Raw genomic sequence first — 15,567 nt, forward strand, 5'->3', positions numbered from 1 at the left:
TCGAACCATGTTACTAACTGCTTCAGAATTTTAGACTTGGTTTAACAAATATAATGAAGAAAAATTACGTTAGAAGACTTGTGTGGTTGCTTTTAATACATTCCTAATCTGCTCAAGAACTAATCTTTGGATGTCCACAACAATAATCCTTTCTAACTTCAGGTATGCAAGTTCTGCAGCTTCTGAACTGGTACTGATCAAAACAAATCTGCAATGTGTTTCCTTCATCATGAAAAAGGAACTTGTAGTTCCAGAAGCCAGAAATAAGCTCAACTCTCCCCTCATACAGAAATAACTTTCAAAAGTTGTCAGGAAAACCCAGTTGCTTCCACGTTCTCCGCTACAGAAAAGCGGTTATACTCTGATACCAACGTGTTATATAAATTTTCAAAGATTCCAAACTAAAAAAACCAAACAAACAAACAAACCAACCAAACGAACCCAGTCAGCAAATATTTTACATTTTGTATCCATAAACCAGGTACTAAATGAAAGATAAAATAAATCACAGTCTTCCAGAGTTCAATTTTCCCTCCTAAATTCATTAACAACTAAAGGCTTACTTCCACATACAGATTATTAAAAACAAAAAAGGCACACCAGGGATTCACTTATTTGCCAGAGATTAGATGGGGATTTTGGATTTCTTAAAGTGACAAATATTACAAAACACCATCTAAAAATCTTGCTTTTTGACAATGTTATTCAATAATCAACTGTTTCTAGGATAGCTGGCCTATCATCTATACTCTTATACGCTTTGAATTATCTATGTTTTTCAATTCGCGTACACTGAAGCTAGCACCAATATAGCAATAGAAAGTTATTAAAGCAAAACCTATAATCAATAACACAAATCCAGATTGTTAAAAATTAGTCTAGTTTCATATATGTTTATGAAAGTTTCCCAAGCATGATGAAAAAACTGAAGAAGATTCCACATAAAACAAATCAGAAGAAATCTTAACATTGGTACCCGATGGCATTTAGACAAAAATACTTCAAGGTACATACCTGTAAATCTGTTGAATATTCTCAGCTTTGATTTCCTTGAGAATTTCATGGTAGAGATGAGGGTTATTTGGTTCTTGAGATATTGGAGGAGAAGGGCATTTCTTACGTGCATAATATCCTATCACAATTCCAAAAATAAATACAATCAAAGCAGTGCAAAATACTTTCAGTATCTGAAAAAAGCTGCAGCGGTTGCTCTTTGGTGTCTGTCTCATATAGTGTGAGACATAGTCAGGGTCTTCCTGAAGCCGCTGGAACCTTCCCTTAGGAGAAGATGAAGGCTGGATGGGCTCGAGATCAAGGTCAGGGCTCTGCGAGTGTCCCAGGTGATGCTGGATGGCACCATCCAGTCGGAAATGGTCAAAGCCAGGCTCCTCCAGCTCCTTCTCCATGTCCCACTCCAGGTCCAGTGCTGTGGCTTGGAGGTCATCGCTGTCGAGGTACGGAGAGTGCCCCTGTGCTCTCTGGTCTGCGTTCACTTTGTGATACGCCATCTTTTTATCTGTTAAAACAATTTTTTTAAAATTTTATAAACCAACCAAACAAAGAAACAAACAAGCTGTAAATGTTTGTTTCCTTATGGCTACATAAACAATTTATTTATCCTCTGTAAATCTGGGAGAACCAAACATATATAATAAAAAGCAAAAACTGGGTTGTCAGTATTTTACTCTCCCTGTTTCCATCGTCCTGTCTTCTTTTGTAAGATAAGCAGTCCCATGAACATCATCAGAGGTGAAGGAAGATATTTAAAGGAATATAACATATCATAACAATACAAATAAAGGGAATTTACAAGTGCCAATGGCAAAATACAAAAGTTATCCTATTATTTTGTCAGTCCCCAAGATAATATTAAAAAATTGAGTGAAGGCACAGAGTTTCCAAAACAATTATTTATTACCTGAAAGTAATTTTAAAGCTTAACAACTGTGTGTATCAATTTCATTTCACACACTATACAAAATAATGATGTTAAAATGAAGTTGAAAAAGTAGAAATAACTTGCCTGATCAGATTCTAAACATATGGAAATGGTAAGTTCAAAAAAGAAATTTCAGGGTGACACTGTACTTACACATCAATAAAAGGCTTCCATTTAGATGAAGCATTCTATTATTTATAGGTATTTTAAATGCATAGTTCCTGAACGACTGATGAATTTACTTAGAAATTGTTCCAGCTGTTGTGCTCCACTTATTTTTCCCATTTTAATGAATCTAAAGCACTGCCAGGTAAGTATTCATATCGAAATGATTCCTTTAATAGCAAGGCATATATGTGGCACTTCTAGACATTTCTATGGAAGCCTGAGCCCTTTAAAGGGAACTCCGACCTCCAGTACAAACATTCAAAGTCAATTTTCAACAAATGATTGTTAACAGACTGCAACAACAGGGCACCGCTTTCCTCCACACTTGGACAATAGCTATTCCATCACATAAGCATCTGTAATTAAAAATCAGACTCTCAAAAATCAGACTCACTCATCAATTAGGATAAACTGAAGATAAAGATATTAAACCTCCCAGTGATGGATATCAGACCGACACCTACAGCACTACATTATCCCTCTGTTTTCACATTTTAAGACATTTTCTTTCTCTGAGATCTACCTCCAGATAACATTATTGAGGCAACATAATAGATGAACCTACTCTAAAGGTAAAGTAGAATTTAGCTTTTTGAAGCTCTGAAGAAAGCAAACCGTTGGAAAGCATTTATATAATGAAACAGCCTATTGTCCACTGAAAGACTATCCTGCTCTATACAATACTGATTTACAGGTCCTATTTCCTTGTACAGCCATATAAATACCCCTCAGCTATAACCGTCAGGCAGCATAAGAACAGTCAAGAGAGCCCATGCTTGAGGTACGTGTTTCCAGTGTAGCTATTGTACACACTTTGCAAATCAACACTCCACCTGCAGTCCACATTCTTCTACATGCAGGTGAAACAACAGAGTTTAGAGCGAGCAGAACTAAAGCATCCAAAGTCAAGGTGAAAATCTACATTATTTATGCAAATAATGATAACAAATGTTACTCTCTAATTTCCAGTTAAGTCAACAAATGGTTTATGCCTGAAAAGCTGTTCTGGCTGAACTTCATAGACTTTCTGTTGGCCCAGCCCTTGGGTTTGTGAAGATACCTCTAAGCTGTAGCGCTGTGACTCAGCAGGTCAACCTCTTCCCCCTTCCAGCATCACCTCCAGAATTCCCAAGGGAACACACTGTCTCCTCACCCAAGCTGTTGAGAAAGATACTGAATAATATCAGCCCCGTAACCGATCCCTGGTGCACTGTTCTTGCCAGGCACCACCTGGACATCAAGTGATTTATTAATATTATTTGGAAAGCTGAGTTAACCAATTTGCAAACAATTTATCTGCCCTTTCTCCTCCTGTTTTGTTAGTGGAGGGGATTAATTTGCAAATCATCAATGACAGAGGTCATTACTAGATGATAACAGCTGCCCAACCACCTCATCTTTCCAGCTCCATTTCATACTGCTTTTTAGTAGAAATTAAAGGAAAGTGTTTTGTCTTTTAAAAGCAAAACAAATCATTACTGTATTACATAAATATATAATTCTGACCCCAGAATTATTACAGTCATTTAACAAACTGCTTTAACCAAAACATAAACCCTTAACAGGTTACTACAATATTACCCATAGAATAGAAATTAAGGCAGTTTTTCTCATATACAGTTGCATGGCAAATATTAATCTTGCTGAGCTTAAAAGTGGTGACCATTGAATATCCTTGGTAGTTAAGCTTTCTCTGCATTTATGGCACTTTAAAAATGTATGTTATTTTTCAAAGGAGTGTATTAATAAAGGTTATTTAAATCTACACATAAGTGCATAATAAAACAATCCTATGAAATTTCTTTAAATATTTGTTAATGCATATGAGTAGTAACCACATTCCACGGCTTAATATCTCAGCAATTCAATTTTTATACAAAAGCACCAAAACCAGTCACCTCACTTCAGGGAAGAAGAAAAACAAAACAAAACCAAAACAACAACAAAATACCACACAAAAACACCACCACCACACAACCAAGAAAAAAACAAACCCACAAACAAACAAAAACACAAAAGAAAACACAACTAAATGAACTACAACACAAAGCAATATTCAATTTAATTTTATATTTGAGACCAGTCTTCAGAGCACAAGACCTTCTTAGCAACACATGTCCTTTAGTTAAAGAATGCAAAGAATGCAAGAGTAGCCCCAGTTACCATCTTCACTTTTTCTACTAATATTGCTAACTTCATTATTTTAGTGTGAGGACACAGTACAACTTATTGCAAAGTATCTGAGATTACGGTCCACCGTATATTTAACTGTGCCAACGGTGACTTTAGAAAGAGGTGCCCTGATTATCAAGACACAAGTCATTTGTGCCATCTGTATCACTAGTTCATTTATAGTATTTGGCTGGTTAAGGAAGTAGATGAGACTTAAAGATAATGTATAAAATGTAGTTTTAGGTAGGAATGAGAAGGATAAAGAAAACACTATATAGAGAATAACAAAAAAAAAAAAAAAAGAAAGGAGAAATATGGATAAACTATTAAGAAAATCACTATGATAATCAAGTTCATTCTTCTCTGTAACATGGATCATAAAATGAACATATTTTTGAAAGACACTTTTGAAAACTTCAGGAGAAAGAAAATCCATCCCATCTGCCAGCAAGCTGTTTCAACATTTAATTGTTGTTAAAACCATGTTTTATTACAAAGATAAAAAAGTAACTGCAAAATGCCAGAAGTTTGACTATGCACCGAGTGAGCTTTAAAGCCATTCTATAGGGACAAGGGGGATGATAAACCCTGCAATACTGGACAGAGCCAAGCTGATGAACAATAAAATTGATGTGCATTTCTATAGCTCCTGTTATTTGTGAGAGGTATCAAAACAATGCTAAATATCCTTTCAATTAACTGTAACATAAGAAATCAGGAGAATCAGCTTTATCAGGTCATTAGTGCCTTAATGAGCCCATTTCAAAACTATCTACATGTTCTTTGATCTTAAAAACAACACCTTTACATCCTGATAAGTACATCTTGTTATGAAACAATCAGAAACTTTTTTTCTGATAGCTTTCCTGCTTCAACCTCTTATCAATGAAGCCTTTTGAAAATTATACAATAAGGACTACACATAAAAGGTGTTGCACCTAATACATCCACAACGGAAAGGTCATCTTATACAAATGTTTTACGAAACCAACAAGGAAACACCAATATTAATATATTACATGAAATTATTTGTGGACTGGTGCTGTAATTGTTACATCCAGTTCATGAATCCAGTTCATCAGGCTGATTCGCAGCCAAAGATTGGCAAGTGTTTACGTGCTGTCCAGGGCAAACACCTTCTTGGGCCATTTAGTGTTCATTACTGAAGAGGCAAGTTTCACCCAGAAATTGTACTAAAGGCATTGCAGCTTCTTTTCACAGTCATAAACCCAGAAATCCAGGATTGTTGGCTAATCTCATTTTTAGAGGTTCTTTCATTTTTATTTTATTTCTCAGTATCTTTACAGAGAGTGCTTTTGCTTTAAGTCCTAATAATTTTGTGTCTACGCAAACCCCCAAAACAGACTCAGTATCACCTGTTTGAAGGGCAAATAGCTATACTTATCAGGGAAATCAACACCCACCGCACATACATGTCTTTAAAGTATATATAACAAAATTTAGTGGTTTGTTAAATGAGACAATGCCAAGTTTCAGGCCTAGACAAATTCTTCATTTATAAATCCCTGACAAAAGCTGTCTGCAGAAGAGATTATGATGTCCTTGTCAACAGCAACATTACCCTACACTGTAATTCAAAAAATAATGCGATATTTCCATCATCACTTCCTTAATTTTCTGCAGTAATGATTTCTCCCTTCCCTCACATTTGGGATATGGGTTTGGCAACCAGTTCAGTTACAGCTGGACAATTAAGTTCCTTGTCACTCTGCACAATCACCATATAAAACTAAAAGACAAAACTTGCCAGTTGCTCATGTTTCACTAGCTGACTCAAGAGAAACACAACCTGAAAAAACATGCAGTCTTGTAGAAGACAGAATAGAGAGATCAGACTTGATAAAGGAGGTGTGTAAACACAGCTAATCATTGAAACCAGGTTATCTTTTCATATAACACTAATAAGCACTTTTTGGCATATGTGATACAGAATAATTAACTTCAAAATCTCTCATCGAGTTTATTATATTATGCACAGCCACGTGGACCAGGATACTATTGACACAGAGGATGACTACATGACAAGAACAGGGTCTGTAATGCACCCTGATTGATAAGACTTGCACACAGTGATGTCCAGTTGGAAGCAAGAATCAACTTGCCCATCAAAGCAGTGTTCAAAAAAGTCAGCCACTTGAGCTAAATATCCTGGGATATACAGGTGTGCATAGGAACACATGAATGTATTTGCCTGCTGCCTTTCCAGAACCTTTTGAAGTCCTGGGGCTTGAAGAAAGAAGAATTGCCAGGAAGCTCCTTCTCAGCCAGCAAACAACTATCTCATAAAGCTGAGGCAGACTCAGCTGGTCTCTAATATGCTGGGCATATATTACTAACATACATCTTCTCCATCCTCAGACATGTTTAGTTTGCAAATACCTATTTACCTGAAACCAAACTCAGAAATATTTACTGAACTTATAGTAGGTAACAGCATCCGTGATATATGCACAGCCTACCTAGGAGGTTCATTAAAAGTGCAGCGTAATCAGAGCAGTATAAATGGCTCTGTTAGAGATTATGTGTATTTCTTGTGCTACGTGCTGTGCTGCTGCCTTTGCTTTGCTTCCATTTTCAGAACAGCTTTTCCCGCCAGTTCAGGTGGTTACAGCTCCATTTTCTATGTGCTCACTCTTTACCATGCTCATTTGCAAACACCAGATCAACAGTCTCAAACGAGGAGGGAGAAGTCCCCCCCACACACTCTGGTTCCTCAGTCCATGAATTAATGACTTATCTTCCAGCTCCACACTCAGATCCTGCTGTTGTCCTTGGAAGGGCACTGCACAGGATTGCTGTGTTTCTAAAAGCACAAAAGTGGATGAAGAAACAGGATTCCCAGCACTAGGAGGGATATCTGTGTGTATGTGCGTGCACACATTGTTCTTAAACCAGGTATATAAGATGAAAAAACTATAGAACTATTTTGGTTGGAAGAGACCCTCAAAATCAAGTCCAACCACAACTCTTAACACTAAACCATGTCCCTAAGAACGTCATCTACATGTCTTTTAAACAACTCCAAAGGTCATGACTCAAGCACTTCCTTGGGAAGCCTGTTCCAATGCTTCACAACACTTTCCATGAACAAATTTTCCCCAATATCTAATGTGAACCCACCCTGGTGCACCTTGAGGCCATTTCTTTCCATCCTACATCTTTGTTAGCTTGCACCAGGCCACAGCCCCACCACCTAACACACCTCCTGCCCCAGAGCCCACCCTTCTCACTCCTCCTGCCCCAACCATTTTATTCCCTTCACCTTCCCACGTCTCTTCCCAAGCTCCTGTCCCTTCCCATCCCAATGGGCCCTGCCCATCCAGAGCAACCCCTGTCCCCAAACTCCTCGCTCCTCCCTTCCCTGCAACTACAGCAAACAAAACAAAACATATTCAGGAGGGACCCAGCCACAAAACGCACAAATACGTTTCCTCCAAAATAATAAATCTGAGCTACGTTGCAGCTAGTCTTTGCCATAGTTTAAACTGCAGCATCGCTGGATCCTGGGTGAAGGCACCTGTTGAAGTCCCTGCCCCTCATCCCAGTGGGATTTGAGATGGTTCACAGCAACCTCCTCTCACTGCAAAGCAACCAGCCCACTCAAAACCATTCTTTAAAGATCTTAATCCTTCCCTTTTCCCATTTCTCCTCATACACCTGCCTGTATGCAAACCTAATATTCAGTTTCCCTGCATATGTATTTTTTCTAAATTCAAGGTTTCATCAATAATATATTTTGCATTACCTTTCCCCAGACATTATAATTGCCTCTGAAAGAAATAAGACACAAAGCTTTACTAAGACAAAAAGTATTATTAGGGCATTTGCATTCAGGCTTACAGTTGAATTTGATGTGAAATAAAACTATTGTAAATGGTGTTTAACTTGAAAATGTTGACAGCAATAGTTGCAATAACAGGGCCTAGCAGTTCTTAAGCAAGTTAATTTTGTATGACTCATTTGTGCTTTGGAAAATTGTACAATCTTTGGTTTGGGCACATTTTACTTTGTTTTTTTTTCACCCCAATCTCTTTTTGCTCATCAATTACAGTCAATCAAATTCAGATTATTGTTTAAAAAAAACCAACACAACAACAACAAAAACACACACACATAAAACCCTGCCACACTGAGTAATTTTAACATTAAAAATTTGGAAAACATACACTTGCAAACTACTACACTTAATGAAACTGTGCTAAAGGATGTCCACTGTATTTCAAAAGGTGCAAACCAACATTAGAAAATACTATGTGACTTAGATCCCATTTCTTATAAAAAAAAACAGCCCACACAAGAAAAAAAATACATACAGACTACAACACACCACACACAAACACACAACAAAACGGTCACTTTTATAGAAGCGTTACAAACAGGAATCAGGCCTCATCGTGAACACAAACGCCATTCTTCATTTTTAGCAATCACTATCAAAATCTACTGAAGAAAAAAGGTGAAAAAAACCCAAACTTATGACTCCTGTTCAGTTGGGATACAAGATTATGCGGCTTAAACTAGTCCAAAGGTAAGAGATGGCCATGAGTCAGCCCTGCGATTTCAATCTGTCTCCTGAAGGGACATGCCCCCCAGTAATGGGACCCAGCACGCAGCAGAACTGCAAGCATGAGACATGCTCAGGATCTGCAAAATTGTGGATTACAGACAATAAGATGTGCCCACATCTTTTCTAAAAATAAAACAGCTCTTAAGTGCCTTAGACACTTTAGGACATCATCCCCAAGAGAATGATGTTAAATGTATATAAATGATTATATATAAGACATTTTTTTTAAAGACACTATTCAAAACCTGTTTTTAAAAAAAATAATAATAAATCTGCAAAGGCTTCCCCTAAAAAACCTGCGCGTATGACTGACCTGGGCGCAATTTCTGTTCCCACAGAAGAGCTACAGCACCAGCTGGAGATGGCAAATGGTCTCAAAACCCTGTTTCTATGGCTTCTGTTGAAGAGAGCTGTGGAGTGGGGGAGAGCAAAACAGACTTCACCTGCAAACTCTCTGCTACTCCTGGTGATACGCGAGATAAGATCATCTAAAGTGGTTTTCAGAGCTTAGAACTGATTTCACAAAACTAGCTGGTTACAGAAAATAAATCTTCCTATTATTAAGATTTCACATGGAAATCAGAGATACACATGACATACGAAGCCAGCATATCCTATGTCAATAGCAATGTTTTAGATAAGATCAGATTAAAATTATATATTTAAAATACTGATACACACGAACAAAATGTTTCTCTTGTCAACATTCTGTGGTCCTTTACTGCAGAAAAATAGGTCAGTACTTCTAAAAAAAAATCCTTATTTCAGAGTACATTTTCTAGATTTTTTTTTTTAATTTCTTGCTCAGTGGGGTTTTATTGAGTTTTATCAACTTCAACAATGACATGGAGCCCTTAAAAATAATATATTATGGATCTGAAGATGGCAACACTTACAAGGTATCTCTATTGTAATTTTACTATATTTTGATAGATGACAGTTTTAATGAGTCTGTACATGGTTTATAGCAGAAAACAGAGTAAGACAGGAACATAATTTTCTACTTTTTTTTTTTTTTTTTTTTCAACGATCTGTATCCAAAAAAATCAGAAAACAAGCAAGTTTACTTCATAATCACACCAAATTTATTTTCTGGGTGAACTCGTGAATGTTAAAGCTCAAGTACAGAGTGATGTTGCCATAGCAACTGCTACTGCAGCCCAAGATGGGAGCATGTTTATGAAGCACATTGATATGCCCATGTACACATGTCGAGGCACACCGACGCTCCAGACTCCAGGCAGAAGGCAATCCAGCTATTCACATGTTATTTGTCCAGATTCTGCTCCTGGCAAGGCAAAGGGACGTTTACTCAAGCCATTACGTCACAGCAACCCCATATATGATATATACAATGCAAGGGTGTTTCCAAATACTGTGGTCATGAAGCTTTCGAGTCATTACTCCTGTTTCTGGGACCTAAATGAGGAAACCTTGACTTGCCATTAGATGAAATATTAGAAGATTTAGTGTTACTATAGCTCTAGGCAGAGAGTAGAGTGGTAATATGTCTGGTGTCCTTTGACCTTTTTTTCTAAATCTAAACTGAAATAAGCTGTCAAGTTTGAAAAATGTCAGAGTTGGGTCATTTCAGTCTGCCCGGAGGTGTAATTTTGCATGGTGTACAATTCCTGTGAATTCATCACAACATGTTATTTCACACATAGTCAACACGGTGTGACATTCAGCATCCTGAATCCGACAATATCTACATGCCAAAATGAGTTTATGATTTCTCTTTAAAAGAAAATCCAAGATGCATTAGTACAGGTCAATACAGGAATCCCCCTGGATTTCTAGGGATAAAAATCAAAAGAAGCATCCATTCTTTCTTCTGCTTCATCTGCATACCTGTTAAAGCACTTCTGCCACTCTTGACACAGCCTTTCACATCAGCCACCTTCGAGTTCAGTGTGGAAGCATCTTAAATTAAAAACTGATTTGCTACTTTAGTTTAGTATAACTCACTCTGCAAACACTGTGATGAACTAAATCTATATGTAAAGCTCTATATAACAATAATACATAGGCTTTCAGTAGCTTTCCAGGAGAACATTACACTTTGATATTAGCCCTTCCAGAGTTAAGTCAGAAAAAAGCAGCTAGAACTGATGCTGGTTTCAGCAAAGTCCTACCCACCTGTGACCGCAGCCTTGGCAGAAGACACACAGCTGCTCAGCCCATGGTTTTACCTTCAGCATCTCTTTGATGGACTCCCAGTCATCACTTAACAGGAATCTCTCAGCCTTGCTGCGATGTATGAAGATGAGGGTATTATGTTAAATAAACTAGAGAAACCCATTTTCCTAAAGACTACCTCAATTCTTAATTGGCCATCATGTACTAACTTCTTAAGCAATAATTTCTTAAAAAGTAAACATAATACATCTTGACCATGAACAGAGCAACCATAGAGAGGAGCATGATACAAACTTCACAGTCTCAAATAAACAGGCCAGCTGTTTTAGAAGGAAAAACCTTTAATAAACCTTATTTTAGGGTAGGCCAGGGTTTGTGCACAGCTACTAGAGTTTGAATGGTTTATACTGTAGTACTTTATGATTTAGAGACACTGGCAATTGAACATAAGGAAAGTCTGCATTACAACAAGAACAAAGACGACATACTCAAGAAACATATAGCCTACTTTAACTCAGTATGCTGAGCTATATAAACTATGTAACTGGTGCTTGGAGGTATTTCAGCAGTTCCCGTCTAAAGCAGGAACTGTGCATGAACAGAAGGACTGATGGTTTGTGCTAATTCAGCTTTATACCATCAATTAAATGTGTGTTGATGATCTTCTACAATGCTGGGTACCCATGTTCAGGTACAGATTCTTGTACAAGACAGCTAGTGATGTTTGGGGATTTTTTGACAAAGTAATATTAATCAGGAAATTACAATCTGCTGACAGCAAAAACCTTAAATAGCAAATGCCACAGAACAGCAGCTGTGGACCTTGCTGGTTAATATGTACTGTTACTTCCTCTCTTCAATTTCCTTTTAAAATGCAACATTAATCCAAAAAAGCAACATTAATCCAAAAACACTCCAAGCAACAGCTTTGAGAGAAGACTAAGCCCTCTCTTCTCTGCTTTCAGCTATAAAACAGAACAGTATTCGTGTCACAGCAGAATACATTACAGCTTCTTAAAAAGATGGGATGATACATCAGTTACACTAATTCTCTTAATTCTGGAAAGTTATACAGAAAAGCTGACAATTCACAGAACCACAGAAATGTTGGCTGGCAGGGACCTCTGGGGTCACCTCCTCCAACCTCCCATTCAAAGCAGCACTGCTGCCAAGAACAGATCGAGCCACATCATCCTTAAACTGAACTCATCAAGCGTTCAATCAGTGCTAAAGGGTTCAATATGAACACAAACGTATGCCATTTCTCCTTTTTTTTTTCTTTTTTTTCCTGCTGTTGATACATCTGTTTCTTAGCAAAAATAACATCAATATGCAAAAAATTTTTAAAAAAACCCTCAAACATGTAATATAGCCAGTTGTTAAAATTCATACGGACACTTCATAGAAAAAAGATGGAAATGGAAAAAGAAATGAAAGTCTTAATACACAAGACATAGCAGCCACAGCATGAAAAATTCATTTCCATTAATGAGACATGGTAGTCCCCAGGCCAGCGCCCTTTGTATGTGAACCATGTTAATCAGATTGTATGAGCATTTGCCGGAAACTCCTGGGATAGTAAGCAACTACAACTATATAGCAAGCATAGCAGATTAGCAGCTTGCTAAAAACTGCTTGACTTGTAACCCTTGAAGCACATGAATGATGCAGATTTCCTGAATCACTGATAAATGAAGCATTTCATTTATGTGGCTCATATTTGTTGCAGCCTTTGACTCAATTTGCACATCACCAAAATGTGTACAAAATATCCATCTCCGTAGCATCTTAATGTAAGAAAGTACAGAATAAACAAACAAATAAGGGTTGTGTTGGTTCGGATTTGGTCACATGTACTGCTTGTACAATAGCTTGCTATCACTACCCTACTTCTCAAAAAAACCTTCCAATAACTTCAGCTGAGTTGCAGCTAAACAAAAAAAAGGCATTCCCACCTGTGCTTATTGTAGAAGCTGGTTTGGCCATGGAGAACATGCTGATTTCTTCAAAGATTTAATAAGATAGCAGGATCTAGATTTGACCAAGCAAACTTTTCCTTTCGAAGAAGTCCTATTAAATAAACCCTTCAGCCAGGAAGAAAACAACCACAGGATTCAGGCTTTCCTTCAGCTGGCAGTAATATATTTAATTGCTTCCTAACTTGGGCTTTATCTGCTGCATTTTCCCAATGACAGAAACAGATGGAAACTCTCCCTACTTGAGACAACTTTGTTTTAAAAACATTTGCGAGTTTCAAGGAAATTTCAAAGTTGTTGGGTCTGGAAAGCTTTTTGTTGCCTTTATTCCCAACCCAATTCTAATCTCAATCAGCAGTTTTCAAATCACTGTTTGTCCAGAGCTACGAACCATTAAGAAACCAATTTTCTCAAAAAGCAACCCACAAAATGGAGAGAATCAATAAGACACTTTCCAAGTAACACAATCACACAATAATAATGAAAATATAATCTGAAAAGAACTCCAAAAACATGCTACTAGTGACTCTGAATAATACAATAAACTCTTAAACTCTGCAAATTCCTACGAGTATTTTCAATATTGTACTAATATTTTTGACCAGAATATGAATTCAAGTCCCATTGCCTGCCTTCTTTTCTACCACAATACTTAGGTGTTTCCTTGAAGGAAGAAGAGAAAACTTCATAAAATAAACCAATGTGATCATCAAACCAAACTGATCATCATCCATGTGCTGTTTCTGTCTCTTTGCAGGCCTCTGGGACATTGTGGAGCTACTGTGGTGACTGTCACTATGTCCATGGTCTCTCCTGTCTTTCTTTCCCTTTAAAAATATCAAATGAGAAAAGTATAGAAATAGGGATACACGTCCCTAACCCTATGGATATATCCTTCAACTTAAAAACTGGAAAATTAATTTTTCAGTTTCCGCAGAAACATCATTCCCTTGCTTTATTTTACATGTTAATAATTCCTCTTAGAAAAAAACATCTCCTTACTAAAAATGTATGTTTTGATGAAATTTAGATTTTGAGTGGGAATATTTCCCTCACAGAACAACTTAATCAGCTTTATTCATACATGACCTAATTTCAAGCTCAGGAAAAAAAACACAAGTCAAAAGATGCCCATGAGGTTCTAGAGGAAGAGGATCAGGCCATGCAATTGAAAAAAGCCGAAATGCCTTCTTCATCTCCACTGGTTTTTACAGTGAATATCTTCCACTGAGCTTCACAATGCAAAGTCTTACATGATTTACAGCAAGGAGAGGGAGGCAAATCAGTCTCTAGTGAAAAGTCACCCAGGCTCATGAAAAATTTAGAGTGACTAAATTTATAATTAAGATGAATCAAGAAACAACATTAGAAAACAGTTTGTACATTAACAGAAATTGAAGACTGAAAAGTTGGGGTTTTTTTTCCCCAACACAGAATTCCCTGTATTTTAGATACACATGCAGACCTAGAATTTCTATATGTATTAAAGGTATTTAGGAACACAGTGAACTATTTTAAGTTCATCTCATAGATTTATGATTTATTTATGAACAAGTAAATTATTAAAAATAAATGATCTTCAAGGGCACTTAAAAGTAGTGTTGTTTTGAGATTAAATGTCAGGCAAAGAGCATGAAAATGTAAAATTCAGTCATAAAACACTGCTTTATCACAGAATATTTATTCTACTAAAATATAGCCTGAAATAACTACGTTTATTGTAATAACACAAAATCATTACAATTGTATTACATTCCATGTGTAATCACTCTATTGCTTAAATACTCAGTTTTTCATTCTCTTTTAAAAAGTATCAAGTTTTGACCGCTTCACACAGATAGAAAGGCTTTAGGTCCACGGCTATACATCACAAAGGGTATGGTCTGAATATGTGTGGTAAAATGTAATCAGTTCCATTACCCATTTCCATAGCTTTGCCAAAAAAATCTGAAATATAAGTATTAGAAAGTCATGCCCAAAGCCTACCACACAGAATGTAAAGACAATAACTCCACAGTGACCATTATGTTACGACTCTATGTAAGTAACATGTAAACTTTCCATAAAGCTCGTCAGACCTATAATCCATTTCCATTTTCCCTTTACTTTCAGATCCTGGAAATAATTAAGCGTACAGCTAAACCAGTTAAATATCATGTGCTGTTACAAAACCATACTGCATTTTTAACTTCTGCTGCTAAACTTACTCCAAAATAATTGGAGTGAATACAACTATCTACCAAAGTTACCATCTGGGACATGAAAGTAAACATTTTATTCATTGCTATTCTAATTTGAGACCCACAAAGACCAATATTTGGACCACATATGGAATTTATTTTTATGGATTAATATCAAAACAGGTGGATGCAACACTTCAAAAGACAGATGGCTAAATGCCCAAAAATGTTGCTACCTAATGCAGACTACTACAAAGAGCTGGAGAACTGAATTTTATATCCAGGCTGGTTGTTAAGCTGCTGGGTGATTTCAAAAACAAAATTGGGATAAAAGACATTGACCTCTGTTCTAAAGCACTTCTACATATCATTGAAGTAGTGAGCACTGAAGTATAGCAATGACTT

General features: G+C 36.8%; 1 protein-coding gene across 1 annotated transcript in view; it reads right to left on the reverse strand.

The window, feature by feature from the left end:
- NAALADL2 (N-acetylated alpha-linked acidic dipeptidase like 2) overlaps positions 1–15,567 on the reverse strand; it is a gene marked incomplete at its 5' end in the record, with an annotated part of 331,247 nt that overhangs the window by 239,587 nt on the left and 76,093 nt on the right. The window contains one exon of the mRNA XM_082056016.1: positions 1,015–1,516. Within this exon, the coding sequence (XP_081912142.1) occupies positions 1,015–1,516 (502 nt within the window). The remainder of the gene's footprint in view (positions 1–1,014; positions 1,517–15,567) is intronic.

Source organism: Streptopelia decaocto, assembly GCF_964273445.1.
Source record: "Streptopelia decaocto genome assembly, chromosome: 6".
Taxonomy (NCBI): domain Eukaryota; kingdom Metazoa; phylum Chordata; class Aves; order Columbiformes; family Columbidae; genus Streptopelia; species Streptopelia decaocto.